We start from the raw sequence: 19,671 nt of genomic DNA on the forward strand, positions 1-19,671 counted from the left end.
ATTACTAAAATTATTAATCCCACAATAAATTTTTTTTATTCAGTAATTTAAAGTTTTTGTTATTAAGGATACACATGATCAAAAAAACATATGAATTGAAAGAATCATTTAATAGAAATTAATAAGAAATATACTATGTGTGTTAATAACATTTAAATTTTATTACATATCCTATCAAATTTTAAAAAAAAATTATTTGGATTAATAAATTTGATTTATACGTTCGCACCAATTTAATTATATACGTAATAGTTACTGACTTTTAATTATTCAGTATATATTTATTTTTAAAAACATATAATACATAAAACAAATTTTATATATAATGTTTATCAATCTAGTTTCATGTTCACTGTAATCCCAGTCGTTCCAATTAGACATAGTAGTATAACATAATCGTCCTACTCGTTCCAAATACATATAGAGTAATACTAAATAATCCTAGTCATCCCAATTATTACAATTTGAATTCTTCCACCCTACTTGATTTGCAGCGTCATATGGGAGAAGAGTTGGGTCCGAATCATGACCCTTTTGGTGCTGGGAAGACTGATGGTGCTGATGATTGATTTGCTTAGCTTCCCTTCTACTGCTTGTGTGGGTACTTATCTTATGCTTTTGTTCTTGTAATATGTTTCTCATCGTTTGTTTGCTACTTGCCCGTTAATGAGTTTCAGAATTTATCCTTTAGTTTGGTATGTGTATCATATTATTGCGTTTGTGGGTTAAAGATGAAAGACTCTGACTTCCCCGATCTGCAACTGTTCCTGCGCAATTTGCTTCAGTTTCATAGATTATAGTTATGGTTGTGTGTTTATATGGCTTATAGATAACGAGTTTCATAGTTTATGCGTTTAATTTGCTTTATTGCGTTTGTGTTAAAGATGAAAGATTACATTGTTAAAAATAGGGTGATGAATAAACCAAACCATTGTTGATAGTCTTATCCACCTTGCGTGAGCTACGATCCGAGCGCCACGTCAGAATAAAATCAACGGACCAGATCTCCCCAATCGCCTTTAAAATCATCTCCACCTTCATCGTTCATACGAATATCTTTTTCCACAGCAACATCTGTGAAAAAAACATAACTTGACTCGAGCCATGGGCATACTTGATCATCTCTGGGATGATACCGTCGCTGGTCCTCGGCCGGAGAACGGCCTTGGCAAGCTTCGGAAACACCATACCTTCAGTTTCCGGCCTAGCTCCGGCAATGGTACGCCGTGTTTTGCTATCTTGAGCCGGTCATTGACAAATTATTTAAAATATAGAATTAGAGATTTAAAATGACATACAAGTAGCATCAAAGGATATTTATTACATGATATGATGTTTTTTTTATTAATTGGTCGTGTCTTAGATCAATTGGACGGTGGAAACGTGGGATCGTACGGTGGAGATTCGCCGGATGAAGGTTTGAAAGTGACACGCAGCATCATGATAATAAAACCACCAGGATACCAAGGCGGTTCAGCTCCGGTTTCGCCGGCCGGTTCAACTCCACCGATTTCTCCTTTATCTGGTGAGTGTTTTTTTAATTATTACCGCTTTGTCTCCATTAATTATTATTTAGGTCAGTAGGTGTAACAGTTGTACACTCACTCAAATTATTTAGGGGTAGTTTCGTCTATTTAGTGAAAAAATCTGATAGGATGACTTTTAGGGGCCAGTTTTGTCATTTTACCACATCTATGACATTATTGATTAGTGTTCCTTGATTGATACGTATCGTTTTGCAATGTTGTCATACCTACCTAACATATGATATTTGTGGTTGTGTTCATATCTCCATAAATGCTTTTGATATATTGTTTTAAGAATATTTTATGTGAGAGGAGCCATGTTATGGTTTGAAGTGAATGCATGAGAGGTTACTAACGAACTTGGACCCTTTGGGATGTTAACGGAGCAAACGCAAGGTCGACTTCGGACGCGTTCGAGAAGGCAGCAGGATCAGAGAATGGACCAAGGAACTCTCCTCCTACTTACGGCGTGTGATCTCTAATCTCTAACCCCAAATCTTTAACTAGAGAAGGAGAAGAAGAAGAAAAATCAGAGTAAGCGATTTCGTTTTGATACATGGAGGTGGTCGTTGCATGCAGAGTTCGTCTTTATTCCTTTTGTAAGCTAAGCTAAAGAGCTTCTCTTTTGTTTATGCGTGTATGAGGTTGTTTCCATGTTTGTGATTGCGTCTCGCCGTCTCTGTTTTTTTAGTGTGTGGGTATGTGTGCCATCTCGTTTTCGCTATGCTTTCTACGTGTCTGTACATATTTACTGCAATGATAATAAACTTATGTAGTTCTTTTTTTATCTATTGATCCACTACATCCTTCACTCTTCATTTTGGACATCGTACTCTTCCGAGGTCATTATCATTTTCGTTTCACAATTTCTGCAAAAGGAAGGTGGACAAATGGGTTAAGTCGAGGAAGCTTGCATTGCAAGGCCAGAGATGCAGATAGCGTTGAAATATGAAAGTGAATTGGGTCATATAATACTTTATACATGCTACTTTGTAACATCAAGCAGTCTGGCCATTGCAGAGAGAGGGAGAAGCTGGAAGTTTGAATATTTATCTTGATTCATTCAACGTACAAGTGTTTATAAAGACCACTCTGTTACAAACTTACAAGTCAGTTTGATTTTCCTATGTTATAAGAGAGTATCTCACTATCTCTACTATAAACCGAAACAGAACAAGAATATTTGAGCCTTCAGAATAATCCTTCTTTGCAACGACATATATCACATTCGTTAACCATCTTTAAACCGAAACAGACAAACCAGCATGTTTATAAAGTATTTTTAGATTACACATAATGTAATCCGGAGACTAGTAGTGTAATCACACGTTACTATTGACTTACTATTGATACACTAACCAGTATTAGGAAAATTTTGTGGAAAAGATAAGATTTATAAGTATCAATTATTATAGAAATTTATAAATTTGTACGTCTAATTCGCTATATAAATACATATATAAACATGACAACAATAATTATATGAACTACATCTACTAAAAAATATATAAGATTAGTAAAAATATGAGTTTTTATAACTATGCATAAATACATAGTACAATAGAACTTTTATAAATTAATAATGTTAGGACTTTAAAATTTTATTAATTTATAGAGATATTAATTTACAAAAGTTTTTTTATTTAGATTTTTTTTGTTTTAAGATATATTTTATTATATTATTTGGTGTATATGATATATATTGCCTAGAACTTAAATGTGATTTCAGATACAATATTACTAAATCTCATCAAAAATATATTGAGTGTTAAAAAATATAAAGATAATTCCAATGTGAACGCTGAGTACGTGTCTTTCCTCAATCTATAGACAAAATGTTCCAGACTATGTCATCCGGTAGTGAGAGAAAGGAAGGTGGCGGCCGCGGTGGCTCCTCCTCATCCATGAATACTTCAACCGACGCAAGATTTGAAGTTTCCGCCAAATTTTTTTTTCAATTTTTTTTCTCGTTCGCCGTCTCTAAAATTCTACTATTTGATTATGTATTTATTTGGATTTTTTTCAAGTACATAAACTGTTCAGTATTTATCTGATAGTTAATAAAATTAGCTAGTCTCTTTCTAATTATAAACATTAACTCAATATCTTTTAAGAATTTGAATCGATGACAATTTAACAAAATATAAGACATGAAGCAACAACAAAAATATCACATAAAAATAAAGAATCCATATTTTATTGTTGTATTTTAATATTTGAAAATCTAAACTTAATCTAGTGTTATTGGTTCTATGATTTTAAAACCCGTATTTAAATTATGTATTACTGTTTTCATAATTTATAAATTTTATTCAAATCGAATGTTACCCAATCATACTAATTTACTTATAGAATTGATTTCATAATGGATTTTGAATGGATTTATATGAATTTATGTGTTAAAATACAAAAACTCAAATTCGAAAGAAAATTTTCGGATTTGTAAATACTAATTAAAATTTTATGTTAAATTTTAAATTTTTTATATTTTACTTGGATTTTTAAATATTTTGGGTCAATCATTGTTCACGAGGAAATGTGGCATCTGTTATTTTGGCTAAATTTTGAAGTTTTGGCTCAATCATTGTTCATGAGGTTCATGAGCATCATGATGATCTTGTGCTAAGCAGCTCCGAAGGACTTTCAGACCTATTAGTTTATGACTTAAGTCTTATCTATACATCTTATTATTATCATCATCATCAGTTACTTAATTTTCAGCTATCCAACTATGACAATTTGAATTCTTCCACCCTACTTGTTATAGAACACTATTTTATTAATATTTCAAATTTCTAGCAAACAAAAACTTTTATATAAAATAAATTTTTGTCCGTCTTAAGAATACAGTTTTTATTTTTCGTTTTCTTAGTTTTTAAAATAATACAGTTTTTTTTTCATTTTCTTAGTTATTAAAATCAATACTAAAGTTTGATCTATACATCCACGCATATATATTTTTTCTATAGATTAGATTAATCATCAGCTACTTTTTTATATGGTGTTGACTATTCATTACCTTTTGAGTATTCAAGATTAAATTTGAAAAAAATACTCTGCAAATAGATTTTATTTTTAAAAAATACATTGTGTTTTATTTCTTTTGAAAAGTACACTTTTCTTAAGTTAAATGACTACAATTATCTTAAGTTAAAATGTATAGTTACATTAAGTATTTAAATTTAAGATGTTGAAATAGTTTTAATTAAAAGGTTAGTGAACACTAAGGTCGTGTAATGCTGCAACGTGCTCATCAGGTTAGGTCCAACAGTTAAGACAGAGCTAGCTATAGCTTGTATTTATTTGGTTTCTTTTCAATTAAAACTATGTGTCAAGATTTTCAAATCACTATTAATCTGATTCACTAACGTCCAAGGTGTGTCTATGGACTTTGAGGGTGCGTCGTAGATTTGGAAAAACGCACCATTCCAGGATTGGTTGATGGAGTGGGAGATGGAAGAGAAACTTCAGCCTCCTTCTATGAGCTACTTGCTTAAAAATTTGGTGCACCAGTATTAATCAATAATCACGTCAAGCAGTTTTACCATATCTTGGCCGGCTAACTTATCGGGTTAACCAGAACTCAGTGCATATACAAGATCCGGATTCTTTAAGTAATAAGGCTGCTAATAACACAACTTGTGTCCACATGAATTTTCTCATGTTACAAACGTATATAAGAATGAGACGAGAGTATTCTGCAGGCACTCGAGGAGGTGACAATCTTTGCTTCTTGTTTGACGCACCATCTCCTCCTGCAGAGCTATCATGATCATGGGAAGCACGAAAACCAACGTCTTTCCAGATCCAGTGGAGGCAATCCCGATCATATCTCTTCCTGATAAAATCACAGGAAGACCCTGAACTTGGATCGGAGTTGGCTTCACTATCCCTTTCTCCTTGAGCGTAACGCCAAGACCTCTCGGAATGTTCATATCGTTGAAATTCTTGATGGGCGGAGGAATATCTTCGCCACTAACTATAATATGAAATTGCTTCCTAGTCAAATCAATCTGTTTGCTCGACATGATGCTCCCAGGGTGTGGTTCCCAACCTTTGGCCAATTCACGAACAGACAGACATAAGCGTCTTCTTATCACAAGATAAATGCTCCATCATCTCCTTCTCTTGTAATATAATTTGCTCCGTGGCACTAACGTCTCTCCTCCTCCTCCTCTTGAGCTGCTGCTGAGTTGCTTTAACGAGTAAGCTAGGTGCGAGCTTCTCCTTGTCCTCCATCACCTTTCCCTTCCGCTCTTGCATTGCTCTACGCTTCGCCACTGGAACATACTCCACGTAATCATCATCTACTTTCATGTCTTAGGATTTGAATCCAACTTTGTGCTTTAGAAAACGTACTTTCTGAAAAGTTATGAATACAAAGCAAAAGATCTTTAAGACAAAAGCTACTAAAACAAGAACAATATTAAAACCCAAAACAAGATAGCAAAACGTCGTCTCTACAACACGGTCACAAACTACACGCAAAGACGATGAAGAAACATACGTTTGTAGAAAAGCTTCACGCAGCTTATAGACAATATTTTGTCACGGGGTAACAAAAAAACATAACCAAAGATAGCTGAGAGACAAAGAAGTAGGATGAAGCATCAAAAGCAGAGCGGAGCAGCAGCTTCTGTATGTCCCTGTTACAAAGCCATAAAGCTTCACATTCAGAATCATTAAATGACAGAGAGCTAACGAAACAGAAACAGAAACACAATCATATAAAACGTTACACAAGCAATTCCCTAAAGTCTAAAGTCATAATATAAACACACAATCATAGTCAACGAAAGCTGAAGCAAATTGCACATAAGTAGCTGCAGATCCCAAAAAGTCCAAATCTTTCATCTTCAACACACACAAACCATAATCTATAATCAATGAAGCTGAAGCAAATAGAGCAGGAACAGTTGCAGATCCTTAAAGTCTATATCTTTCATCTCTAACCCAAAAACGCAATAATGTAACTATGATGCAATAAGGAGCAGTCTACAAGAAAGATAGCGTAAGATAAGTACACATTCAGTCGTCAGCTCCATCAGCCTTTCCAGCACCAAAAGGGTCATGATTCGGACCCAACTCCTCTCCCATATGGCGCTGCACCAGCCTCGAAAGATCAGACATCACCTTAGCCTCACGCTTGGCCTTCTCCTCATAGTTAAACATAGCCAACGCACGTTTGTCTTCAGCACTGTAAACCTGGTTCTCCTTCCTGATACGAATAGCATTCATCCTTTGATGCCTACTCCCACTCATGACATACCCAAGATCCTCAAACCTCTGAATCTCATCAGCGTTAAGACCCACTTCTCCTCTTCGTGGGATACGCTTCCCTTGCTGAACGTACTGTGCTATAGCGTCTCCTTCACCGGGTCTTAACGCACCACCGTAACTGATGTGTCCTTCAGCTTTAGGTAGCGGCATTGGACCTACCTCAGCTTCTTCTTCATCATCTTCAGGAGCTAAAGATTTCTTCTTTGATTCATTAACCATCTCTTTGAACTTCTTCAACTCCTCTTCGTCAAGCTCAGTATCCTTCACCTTTTCTTCAAGTTTCGCCTTCAGATCAGTGTCAGAACCATCGCCTGACAGCTTCTTACGCCTCCTGCTCTTTGACTTGCTACGTTCTTCCCCAGAAGCACTAATGTCGCTGCTCTTCCTCCTATGTCCTGGCCTCTTTCTACTACTTCTGCTTCTTTTCTTCTTCTTACTTCTTCGTCCCTCGTCGGAACCATCGCCTGAGAGCTTCTTCCGCCTGTTGATCTTTGACTTGGTGTGTTGTTCATCACCAGACGAGGAAGCACTAATCTCAGATGCATCGCTGCTCTCATCAGAATCACTGTATCTTCTCTTCTTCCTAATACTTGTGCTTTTCTTCCTATCTTCCTCACTCTCTTCAGATTCACCATCGCTATCATAAGATCTCCTAGACCTCTTACTCTTAATCTTCCTTCTACGTTGTCTCCTATCTTCCTTATCAGAATCACTCTCACTCTCTACAGATTCGCTATCGCTATCATAAGATCTCATCCCTCTACGCTTCCTAGATCGATCAGTTTCAGATTGCGACTTACCAGAATCAGATTCGCCTTTCGCTTTCGTCAGGTTATCATCATCATCATCATCGGCGTTCTCATCCTCGTTCGGATCTCTCGGTGGACTCGGCGTGTTGTTCCAGATGCAGAACCTACCAGTGTTCCTCATCTTGATCCGTTTGAGCCTCCGGTACTCCTGGTAGCTCAGCCCCTTCAGCTCTTCGTCCGATTCCGATCCTCTACGCCGACCTTCATAAACTTCCCCTTGATTCTCCATGAACCAGCTCGGAGGAGGCGACATCTTGATCCCTAGGGCGACGACGAGATTATCTTTTCCCCAAATTATTTCTAGTGAAATTTATTTGGATTTTATCAGACTACGACTTGACGAAAATAAAAAATGGAATTAAGGGTTTACAAATATACTATAACAATTCGTGTTTGGGTCATTAACGAGTAAGATTACATTGTACTATGTATTATGCATAGTTATAAAAAAAAAAAAAAAACTCATATTTTTACTAATATTATATATTTTTAGTAGATGTAGTTCATATAATTATTGTTGTTATGCTCATATTTGTATTTATATATAGCGAACTAGACGTACAAGTTTATAAATTCCTATAATTGATAGAAAATTTATCATTTCCACAAAATTTTCCTAATACTGGTTAGTGTGTGAATAGTAAGACACTACTATACCAAAGTCACAACAACTAGTCTCCGGATTACATTATGTGTAATTTTAAAATGCTTTATAAGAGATTTTGTCTTAGAATAATCATATGACTACTATGTATAATTGGGATGACTAGGATTATTTAGTATTACTCTATATGTATTTGGAACGAGTAGGACGATTATGTTATACTATTATGTCTAATTGGAACGACTAGGATTACAGTGAACATGTAACTTGATTGATAAACATTATATATAAAATTTGTTCTATGTATTATATGTTTTTAATAATAAATATATACTGAATAATTAAAAGTCAGTAACTATTACGTATATAATTAAATTGGTGCGAACGTATAAATCAAATTTATTAATCCAAATAATTTTTTTTTTAAATTTGATAGCATATGTAATAAAATTTAAATGTTATTAACACACATAGTATATTTCTAATATTAATTTCTATTAAATGATTCTTTCAACTCATATGTTTTTTTGATCATGTGTATCCTTAATAACAAAAACTTTAAATTACTGATAAAAAAAAATTCATCGTGGGATTAATAATTTTAGTAATTTATAATTTTAAAAAAATTATCAATGTTAGTTCAAAACTTTTATCAAAAAAAATTATTCAAAGTAAATTTTGAAACTAAAATATTTATTTATTCAATATGGTTTATAGTTTAATTTAGAATGATATATATACATATATATATATATATATATATTTTTTAAATCTTAATGATTAATTAAATTAGACTTTTAATTATATGATTTTGTAATCATTTGTATTTTGTCATAATAAAAATTTTAAACCATGGACCGCAAAATTTGAATGCAAGACTTTTAACAGTTTTAGTAATTTATAGTCGTTTTTTAAAATTCAAAATATAACATATACAGAAAAATCTAAATTTTTATAATATGGTTATTGTGATTTTTTAAAATTTATTTTAATAGTTTAAAATTAAACAAATTTGATAAGAGATATACTTATAGTAATGTTCTTTTAATTGGGCTTTTATGATGGGCCTTAATGTACACATATATATTGAACTCAAATCCTAAATAGATACGGTTCGTCTTCGTCGTCGTGTGGATTGAAATTTTAGGGATTGAGAATGACGATGAACTCGCTTCCAAGGAGGTTCGGGAGAGATCAAGGATACCTAGACCGAGACCGCCGTAGAGGGAGGAGATCCGGTTCAGACTCCGACGAAGAGCTGAAAGGATTGAGTCACGAGGAGCACCGGAGGCTTAAACGCCTCAAGATGAGGAAATCTGGTAAGCACTGTATTTGGAGGAACACGCCGAGTCCGCCTAGAGATCCGAACGAGGTGGAGTCCGACGAGAACGCCGCCGACGAGGAGGTTCCGGAGAAGGATGAGGAAGATCCGAAATCTGAGTCTGGTAAGTCGGAATCTGAGTCTGATAGATCTAGGAAGAAGAGGAAGAGTAAGAGCTCTAGGAGCAAGCGTAGACGATATAGTGATAGCGAATCTGAAGATAGCGAGAGTGATGATTCGGATGAGGAAGATAGGAGGAGGAAGGAGAAGAAGAAGAGTAGTAGGAAGAGGAGAGGACATAGGAGGAAGAGGAGATACAGTGATTCTGATGATGAATCTGAGATTAGCGCTTCTTCTTCTTCTGGGGAAGAACGTAGCAAATCAAAGAGCAAGAGGGACACTGATTCGAAGGGGAAGTTGGAAGAAGCGGTGAAGGAGCCTGAGCTTGACGAAGAGGAGATGAAGATGATTATTGAATCGAAGAAGAAAGCTTTACCAGAAGATGAAGAAGAAGAAGCTGAGGTGGGTCCAATGCCGTTACCTAAAGCTGAAGGACACATCAGCTACGGTGGTGCTTTACGACCCGGTGAAGGAGACGCTATAGCTCAGTACGTTCAGCAAGGGAAACGTATCCCACGTAGAGGAGAAGTGGGTCTTAACGCTGATGAGATTCAGAGGTTTGAGGATCTTGGGTATGTGATGAGTGGGAGTAGGCATCAGAGGATGAATGCTATTCGTATCAGGAAGGAGAACCAGGTTTACAGTGCTGAAGACAAATGTGCGTTGGCGATGTTTAACTACGAGGAGAAGGCTAAGCGCGAGGCTAAGGTGATGTCTGATTTGTCGAGGCTTGTGCAGCGTCATATGGGAGAAGAGTTGGGTCCGAATCATGACCCTTTTGGTGCTGGGAAGAGTGATGGTGCTGATGATTGATTTGCTTAGCTTCCCTTCTACTGCTTGTGTGGGTACTTATCTTATGCTTTTGTTCTTGTAATATGTTCCTCATCGTTTGTTTGCTACTTGCCCGTTAATGAGTTTCAGAATTTATCCTTTAATTTGGTATGTGTATCATATTATTACGTTTGTGGGTTAAAGATGAAAGACTATGACTTTAGGGATCTGTAACTGTTCCTGCGCAATTTGCTTCGGTTTCATAGATTATAGTTATGGTTGTGTGTTTATATGGCTTATAGATAACGAGTTTCATAGTTTATGCGTTTAATTTGCTTTATTGCGTTTGTGTTAAAGATGAAAGATTACATCGTCTCAGATATGCAGTAGACGATGATTCAGGTGACAATGATCTTCAAATTATTACATTGTTCATGATTTATACATACGCATTCATACGGACTATATATATATATATGCTAAAATCATAAGTAACCCTCGATTCTGTGTTTGACATTTCATGCCTTCGTTTTCTTTAGAATAAAGTGCAAGTGCAACTTACAAAGTAAACTGACAGTTAATCAAAGATTGGATGATTAACCTTTTCTTGGGTTAGATTCTGATAATACTTTCATTTATTGAACATATATATTCTCTCTGGATAATGCTTTATCAGAAGAAGATGCATGAACAAGTATCTACTATCAAATAAGAAAATATATAGCGTGACCACACACTCACTACACATATCAAAAAGAAAAATGTTTTCTTATTTGATAGTAGATACTTGTTTTCTTATTTGATAGTAGATACTTGTTCATGCATCTTCTTCTGATAAAGCATTATCCAGAGAGAATATATATATGTTCAATAAATGAAAGTGTTATCAGAATCTAACCCAAGAAAAGGTTAATCATCCAATCTTTGATTAATTGTCAGTTTACTTTGTAAGTTGCACTTGCACTTTATTCTAAAGAAAACGAAGGCATGAAATGTCAAACACAGAATCGAGGGTTACTTATGATTTTAGCATATATATATATAGTCCGTATGAATGCGTATGTATAAATCATGAACAATGTAATAATTTGAAGATCATTGTCACCTGAATCATCGTCTACTGCATATCTGAGAATTGATAAATAAGTGATTCTGCATAGATTTGACTTGTCCTAATCATTTTTAAGGGATTTGGGAATTCAGATATTTTTTTTAATTATGTATCATGATTTTAGTTTTCGTTGAGAAAAACAAAAACAGTTTGGAGTCTGCATATGAATGCAAATAACCGGCCGGAGCTAATCACTTCGAGACGGAACCATCTCGAATCCACAGCTATGTCTACCTACAGATATCCTGCTAGTACGTTTCAGGTTACAGCTTGCGACAGCCATGGAGTTTCAGCATTTAAAGTTTCTCATTTTTTTCCTATACCAGCTCAGTTATTTCTTTCTTTTCACGATGAGACTTCGATAGTACTCAAAACAGAGTCACATATTTTGTAAATCAGTTTTCTTTTTGAATTAATTTAGTACATTTATTCAAAAAAAAAACTCAAAATATCTGAGTATGCTCCATTGACAACCAAAATCACTCGGCGAATGCATATTTGGTCTCTCAAAACTCTATTTTTTCAGGTAGACTTCAGTTTCTCAAAACACGGATATTTGGATTGGTAAATGCTAGGTATAGACTTTTGTTTTGCCTAAGGGATGTGTTAAGATGATTGAGGAGTTCTGCTCAATATTTTTGTGGTCTGGTATATTGACAAGAAATGCGTTACGAAAGTGGCATGGAATTTGGCCTACCTCTCCAAAAGGATGGTGGTTTTGGCCTGAGAAGCTTCACAGTATCGAATCATTAGGGATGTCAAATAGGATGTCTATGTTCAAATGGATTTGTCCAAATAGACAATCTCGTTTTCTGATATTGATAGTACAACTTAAAAAACATGTTGAAACAAGACTAAACCCAAATAGGACTATGAGCAAATGGACTATTTACGGAGCTTATAAATTTTAAAATTTATACATTTGATGGAAAAGTAATTTCGGGGTTTTAATATAAAACATGATTTTTCATATTTGACAAAAACATCATTTTACGAATTTGACATGAAAATATGTGTATTTAATTTTGGTGGAAAACATATTTTGCAGTTTTGACGGAAAATGTGATTTTACAAATTGGACAAAAAATGTTTTTTATTTTATTTTATTGAAAAAAATGTTTTTTTTTTGGCGAAAACATGATTTTATGGTTTTAAGGGAAAACATGATTTTGCAGTTTTAAAGGAAAACATGATTTTGTGAAATTGGCAAGAAAACTTAAATTAATAGTTTTAGTAAAAAAAAAATGGTGGGTTTAGTACGAAAAAATCACTAAATGTAGTATGTATGTGTTTGTTTTGGGTTTGATAGCTAATTATAATTATTTAGTAATGAATAATTACACAAAATCTGTCAAAAATGAGTATAAAATAATCAAACGTGTTTTAACTTACACAGATGAAAACAAAAAAAAACTTAGGCGGTCAACGCGGAATTAGGCGGGAATTATGCAGTCAACGCGGAAATTAGGCGGTCTTACGCGGATCAACGCCTGGCTACACCGATTCGGACATAATCGCTGCGGTCAACCTTCGAACAGCGCCTAAACGGTCACGTTTTCGAACAGGGAACATAACTAAGAATCTGGTATCGTAAGGTCTTTAGATTATTAATATGATATTTACATTTTACCACAAAGAAAAGACACAGTTTGGCGTTACATTATAATGTGATATACATTACAATTTTGAATTGGTTACAAAAAAGAATCAAGATCAACATTGTACAACTAGTTTGGAGTATTTCTCTTGGTTTATGCATCTATTATTGGATATAAAGATGTGTTTAGCGGGAGTCTCTTTCTCTTTTCCTTTTCTAATGGAATTTGAACTTGGTATCTCAAGATGTCAAGCAAAGTTTAATCATTGAATTTAAATAGTTGTATGAACACTTTAACTTAAAAAAAAAAAGAATCCATAGACACAATTAGTTTTTCACTTCTTCCACTCATTCATCTTTTCTTTTGATTCTCAAAACGCATTAAGAAACCTTTTTCTCATCATGTTTTATATAATTGAATTCGAACCAGGATTCCAATTCGATAAAACAATTTTTTTTTTGACTAATGGACTGAGTTACAAATACTTGGATAACTTTGCTTTAAAAGAAAATTTAGAAGAAATATTAGGGTCTAGAAGAAGAATATTACCTATATATATACCAAAGTTGTGTGGGTGCTTTCTTGGTTAGCTTTAAAGCAAGAAATAGACAAAGCGTTCACGCACCACTCTCTTAATAATCCCTTCACTAAAATCTCCCTCTCTTCTACGCCTCTCTCCACGTTTCTACCCCCTCGCTCTCACAACCAACAACCTAAAGAACCCTCTATATAGGCCCTAAACGTATCTACAATTCTCACAACCTTCTCCGAAAAAGAGAGTGAGGAAAGATGTGTTGTGGAAGGATTTGCATGTTATGCACATGCTTGGTTTTAGTAGTGGTAGCCATTGGTTTGGTGTTTGGTTTTGGTGTATTCAAAAACGGGTACCACAAGATTCACGACACTATTCATCTTGATTGTGATCCGAGATTAGGCTGCAATGGTAGTAGTAGTCGGCGTGCTTACGGTTTCGTACCTCCTCCAAACATATTTTAGCTGAGAACACAGACTCCAATCTAGCCGTCAGTTTGCGTTTGAATGGATGGATTTGGTCTCTTGTCTTTTATTCTTAGATTGTCGTCTTTTTTCTGGTTTGGAATGCTTGTTATAGTGATTTTATTATAATCACAGATCAGTGAAGTTTACGTAAACAAAGCACTTATCTATTTATATTGTCCCATTGTAAACGTATAATAAGGGCTGGGCTTCACGAACAAAATAAACAGTTAGGGTCATAAATGTAATTAGTCAATACCTAATTACCTCTGTATTCTGTATAAATACTGTATGTGTACAAATCCCTATATATTATTTGTGAAACATTACATCTTCTTTTTGTATACACATGTCATCACTAAGATGATTTTTAGAATTATTAGAGAAATAAGTTAGTCCAACTAATTATATAATAAGATTTTTATTAAACTAACCATAAATTCATTATTAATGTCATTTATTATTTTTTAAAATAAATATTATGGAATTGCCTAATGTGGGTAAAGTATATATGACAATTAATGATTTTGAATAATAAAGATCTGATAAAAAAATGTATCTTCTATCAAATTTGTTTAATTTAAAACTATTAAAATAATTTTTTTTAAAAAACACAATAACCATATTATAAAAATTTAGATTTTTCTGTATATTTTATATTATGAATTTTAAAAAATGAGTATAAATTACTAAAACTGTTAAAAGTCTCACATTCAAATTTTGCGATCCATGGTTTAAAATTTTTGTTATGACAAAATACAAATGATTACAAAATCATATAAATAAAAGTATAATTTAATTAATCATTAAGATTTAAAATATATATGTATATATATCATTCTAAATTAAACTATAAACCATATTGAATAAATAAATATTTTAGTTTCAAAATTTACTTTGAATAAATTTTTTTTGATAAAAGTTTTGAACTAACATTGATAAATTTTTTTAAATTATCAATTACTAAAATTATTAATCCCACAATGAAAATTTTGTTATCAGTAATTTAAAGTTTTTACTATTAAAAATACACATGATAAAAAAAACATATGAATAGAAAACATCATTTAAAAAAAAATAGACATTAATATTAAAAATATACTATGTATGTATGTTAATATCATTTAAGTTTAATTAAATATCCTATCAATTTTTTTTAAAAAAATGTTTGGATTAATAAAATTGATTTATACGTTTGCACCAATTTAATTATATATGTAATAGTTACTGACTTTTAATTATTCAATATATATTTATTATTTCACAATATGTAAGAACATATAATACATAAAATAATTTATATATATATAATGTTTAGTCAATAAAGTATTCAGCCTTCTTTCATGCAGTTAGACCATCATGGTGTTCCGCCTTGTATCTCAAGCAACAGTCTATATTTACATTATAAAACTATATTGTTTAGTCGGTAATTATAAGAACTTCACAAAACAGATAAGAGGATTTTGGGAAGTTAACATATTAGGCCAGAAGGCCTAAAAGAAAAGAATCAAACGTATTTTTAAAAGATAATATATATATATACCACAAGGCAATCTTAAACCCTAAACGCCTTCTTTCTCTCCAAGGTTTATTGGCGGCTACTCGATGGGGCCTTGCCGTCCTTGCCGTCCTTGCGGTCTTCGCGGTCCTTACGGTGCTCACGGTACTTACAGTCTTCGCCGTCCTAACCGTCCTTACGGTCGACCAAATATCAAACGGAAGATAATAAGAAGACTACCCCAGGAGATGGAGATGGAGATACGTATTCCTATGTGGTCACGGAGGAGGTCCTTACGAGAATGCCTGCTAAATCATTGATGAGATTCAAGTGCGTCTCAAAGCTTTGGTCATCCCTCATCAGCTCACCATGCTTCAGAGACCGTTTCCTCACTGTCCCAACCCGACAACGCCCACATCTTTTCATGTGTTTGCAGGATGTCAATGACCACAGTAGCTCTGTCACGCTATCATTGGTTCCAGACGTTAACAGTCATGATACTCCGTCTTCTTCTTCTTCTTCCTTTGTAGTTGACCTCACCATCCCACGGATGAGAGGCGGCTACATCTGCCAAAATCTACGCGGCTTCATGTGCTACGACCTATGGCAAAAGCCGCGTATCTTTAACCCTGCCACTAGACAGCTTGTCACTTTACCCCCTGCCTTCAATCCCAATACTACCAAAGGCACCGTCTCCTACTATTTCGGACACGACCCTATTACAGACCAGTACAAAGTGGTCTGCTCAGTTGGTGTCCGTTTGACCGACACGCAAGAGGTAAGGTCCCATCATCGTGTCTTTGTCCTCAAACCTGGAGGAGGAGGTTCCTGGAGAAAGGCGTATCGACTTCCTCCTCCGGACTTTATTCCTCATATTGCGGCCAGAGGAGGCGTGTGTATCAATGGGGTTATCTATTACCTTGGTTGGACTGCTGCTGATAACTGTATGCTTGTGAGTTTCCATATTAGATCTCATGACTTCAAAATGATCCAAGTACCTCTTGCGGAGGAGCTGCCTCCTCCTGCAAAGATGAAGAATGTGTGTCTTGTAGAGTACGGTGGCAAAGTAACTGTCGTTGATCAGACCAATCTTAGAGATAAGGGTAGGCTTGATTTATGGTCATTGGAAGATGCTGCAAACCAAAAATGGTCGAGTAAGAGACTGGTTGTGAAGCCTTCTCAGCTAGGTTTTGTCAGAAACATTGAATTCGTTGTCAGAGGTACAAGTCGAAATGGCAAGGTTTTCTTGATTCCAACGGATTTGGTTTCTCCCTTTCAAATTCTTTGTTATGATCTGCAAAGCAACGATATGATAAAGATGGATATCAAAGGTGTACCGGACCACTGGTTTAGTAAGGACAAATCCACCGTTGAAGTGATGTTGATGGATCACAGTGAAACTCTCATGTCCTTGATGAATACTTGAGAGAGTTTAACCATTCCTTTCTTTCTACCAAGCTTTTTGTGTGTTTAGTTGATAAAAGATATTTTATTGTTGGTTTTATATATGGATGATATGTTAAAAATTTTATTAGTGTTTTGTCATTGGCTTACATGATATAAGACGAGACAAGCGTAATCAAGATTATCTTTCTTTTCCAACAGTCTGTTTGTTTTGTGAGGCCATAAATTCCTGCGGAGTATCATGTAAGAAAGATATCTGTAGAACACACAGGGAACTTTTGTATGTGCTTCCTAGAGATAGATGATGTGGTGAAACTAAAGGATTCAGGAATGAGGAAGGAGAGACATGCTGACTACTAGAAGAGGCAAGTGATAAAAGAATTTGGTGTATTACTTGCAAATGAAGAAACCTAAAAAAGCTAAGTGAACTTTGTTTTTTTTTTTTTTTTTTTTTTTGTAACGTCATTCTTTAATTAGAAATGATTTGAGTTTACATAATCTTCGTGAAGAAGATTTGAAATAAAAGTTGGTACATAGAAATGAAACTGGAAAATATTATAATCCGAAGTTCCATGTTTTGCCAACTTGTCTGCAACTTGGTTTGCTTCACGTTCAATCCACTGATAAGAAATATCTTCAAATCGTCGTTCCCACCATTTAATCTCCCTTATCCAATTATATAAGCCAAAGTGTCGTTGCTTATTGTTGAGTAAATTAACAGCTTTTTGACAATCTCCTTCTAAAATAACTCTACTCCAACAGAATTGCATTGCCATTAAGATTGCTTGCAATTCACTCTCCAATGGTGAACTAACCTCCATACCTTCAGCTTGTACCGATCCGCTGTATGGACCTTTATCATCCCGGATAACCCATCCCGCTTTACTTGTAGAATTCTCATCAATAAAAGAACCATCAACATTACACTTTAACCAACCACTATTTGGTTTCTTCCATCTATGTCTTCTTCGAATCTGTGGTGAAGTTGTATGTGAGTTTGAAACTTCATCTGACTTCCCTGCATCTCTCCATTCTTGAGCATCCAACCGTGCATAACGTAGTGTAGAGATCCAACTCTGACCTCTCTGTTGGAAGATCAATGTATTTCGGTTTTTCCAAAGACGCCATAAAATCCACAAAGGTAGATCTTGGAAATGAGATAACCTTGAAGATGAAGAAATTTGTAGACAAGCTGCTAGTTTCTCCTCCAATGTTGATGTACTACTATTAATGATCATATTTGATATTCCAGAAGCCCGCCAAACACACTGAGCACAAGGACAAGTGAAAAATAGATGTAAATCTGTTTCATCCTCAAGTCCACATCGTCTACACTGTGACTGTTGAGTAACATGTCTTCGTCTAAGATTATCACCAGTGGCCAAACTCCTTGATAAGAGCCTCCAAACAAAATGCTTAATCTTCGGTGTTGTTTGTGTTTTCCAGAGTCTTCGTTTCAAATCAACATCTCCATAAGTTGGTTGAACTGGATGTTGTTGTGGCAAATGAGTACCCAACCAATACCCTGATTTGACCGTATATAAGCCATCTTCATTATAATTCCACCCCAGTAGATCTTGTTGTCCTTGGGGACTAATTTTGAGTTTCATTATCCATTGCACATCTTCATGTATCACTTCATCTCTTAATTTTCGTTCATCCCATTCATGACCTCCTGGTTTGAAATAATCAGAAACCTTGAAACCAGTAGTCATTCCATTTTCTCGTGAGCGCAGTGCTCTTGGCAGATGATCTGGTAACCACGGATCATTCCACATATTAATGTGTGAGCCATCTCCAATAATATATCTCATTCCTTTTGAAACCAAATCCTATCCATATAGAATTGATTTCCAGGCATAGGAAACTTTCTTCTTTTGAACTGCTTCCAAAATACTACAATCCGGAAAGTACCTTGCCTTGAGGATCCTAACCATCAGACAAGAAGGATTCTGCAATATTCTCCACACTTGTTTGCCTAATAAAGCTTGATTGAATATTTCCAAATCTCTGAATCCAAGACCCCCTTCTCGTTTAGGAACACATACTCTATTCCATGCATACCAATGCATTCCTCCTCTATCTCCTTTTCCCCACCAAAACTTTGCCAGTATACTTTTAATCTCCTCACAAACTTCTTTTGGTTGACGAAACACATTCATAGAAAAGATCGGCATAGCAAGTGCTATAAACTTCAGAAGTACTTCTTTACCCCCTTGTCGATAAATGTCTCTGTTTCCAGCTCTGTGTAACCGACTTGACCTTCTCTATAATATAAGCAAACATCTCACTCTTCTTATTACCAAATTGCTCAGGTAGACCCAAGTATTTACCAATTCCCCCCTCGTTATGTATTCCTAGAATGTTCCTCATTTGAGTCTTTACATGCGCCTTAACCTTGCTCCCAAATAAAATAGACGATTTAGAGAGGTTGATAGACTGACCCGATACATCCTCGTAAAGCTTGAATATCTTCTTTAGTTTTAGAGCAGCCTTTCTATTTGCCAATGAGAAAAATAGTGAATCATCTGCAAAGAGGAGATGATTCACAGGAGGAGCTTGATTGGCAATCTTTATAACCAATAAAGATCTGTCTGTCATTGCTTGGTTCATCATATGAGAAAGATTCAGAA

General features: G+C 34.8%; 3 protein-coding genes and 1 pseudogene across 7 annotated transcripts; 3 read left to right on the forward strand and 1 right to left on the reverse strand.

The window, feature by feature from the left end:
- The first annotated feature begins 849 nt into the window (after positions 1-849).
- Positions 850-2,311, forward strand: LOC106439303 (dormancy-associated protein homolog 3). 4 transcript variants are annotated; one of them, XM_048751507.1, is made up of 3 exons: positions 850-1,219; positions 1,364-1,525; positions 1,822-2,311. In XM_048751507.1, the coding sequence occupies exons 1-3, from the start codon at positions 1,105-1,107 to the stop codon at positions 1,833-1,835; spliced, it is 291 nt and encodes a 96-aa protein (XP_048607464.1). In that variant the 5' UTR covers positions 850-1,104; the 3' UTR covers positions 1,836-2,311. The 4 variants fall into 4 exon arrangements, with proteins under 4 accessions (XP_048607464.1, XP_048607465.1, XP_048607462.1 ...); XM_048751508.1 differs by having other exon boundaries at positions 1,860-2,311; XM_048751505.1 differs by having other exon boundaries at positions 1,911-2,311.
- Positions 2,312-5,041: 2,730 nt separating this feature from the next.
- LOC106439304 (NF-kappa-B-activating protein) lies at positions 5,042-8,001 on the reverse strand. 2 transcript variants are annotated; one of them, XR_001287512.3, is made up of 3 exons: positions 6,551-8,001; positions 6,034-6,172; positions 5,042-5,888 (listed from the first exon to the last, which is right to left on the reverse strand). XR_001287512.3 is itself a non-coding variant. In XM_013880714.3 (2 exons), exon 1 carries the CDS (start codon positions 7,866-7,868, stop codon positions 6,555-6,557), a length of 1,314 nt encoding a protein of 437 aa, XP_013736168.2. In that variant the 5' UTR covers positions 7,869-8,001; the 3' UTR covers positions 5,934-6,172; positions 6,551-6,554. The 2 variants fall into 2 exon arrangements, 1 of the variants encoding a protein (XP_013736168.2); XM_013880714.3 differs by lacking the exon at positions 5,042-5,888 and having other exon boundaries at positions 5,934-6,172.
- Positions 8,002-9,229: 1,228 nt separating this feature from the next.
- Positions 9,230-10,721, forward strand: LOC106392177 (NF-kappa-B-activating protein-like). Its single transcript, XM_013832965.3, has one exon. It carries the CDS (start codon positions 9,376-9,378, stop codon positions 10,471-10,473), a length of 1,098 nt encoding a protein of 365 aa, XP_013688419.1. The 5' UTR covers positions 9,230-9,375; the 3' UTR covers positions 10,474-10,721.
- A 4,770-nt stretch (positions 10,722-15,491) lies between these two features.
- On the forward strand, positions 15,492-17,488 carry LOC106394302 (annotated as a pseudogene).
- Positions 17,489-19,671: the final 2,183 nt, after the last annotated feature.

This window comes from Brassica napus, chromosome C3 (genome assembly GCF_020379485.1).
Source record: "Brassica napus cultivar Da-Ae chromosome C3, Da-Ae, whole genome shotgun sequence".
Classification (NCBI taxonomy): Eukaryota; Viridiplantae; Streptophyta; class Magnoliopsida; order Brassicales; family Brassicaceae; genus Brassica; species Brassica napus.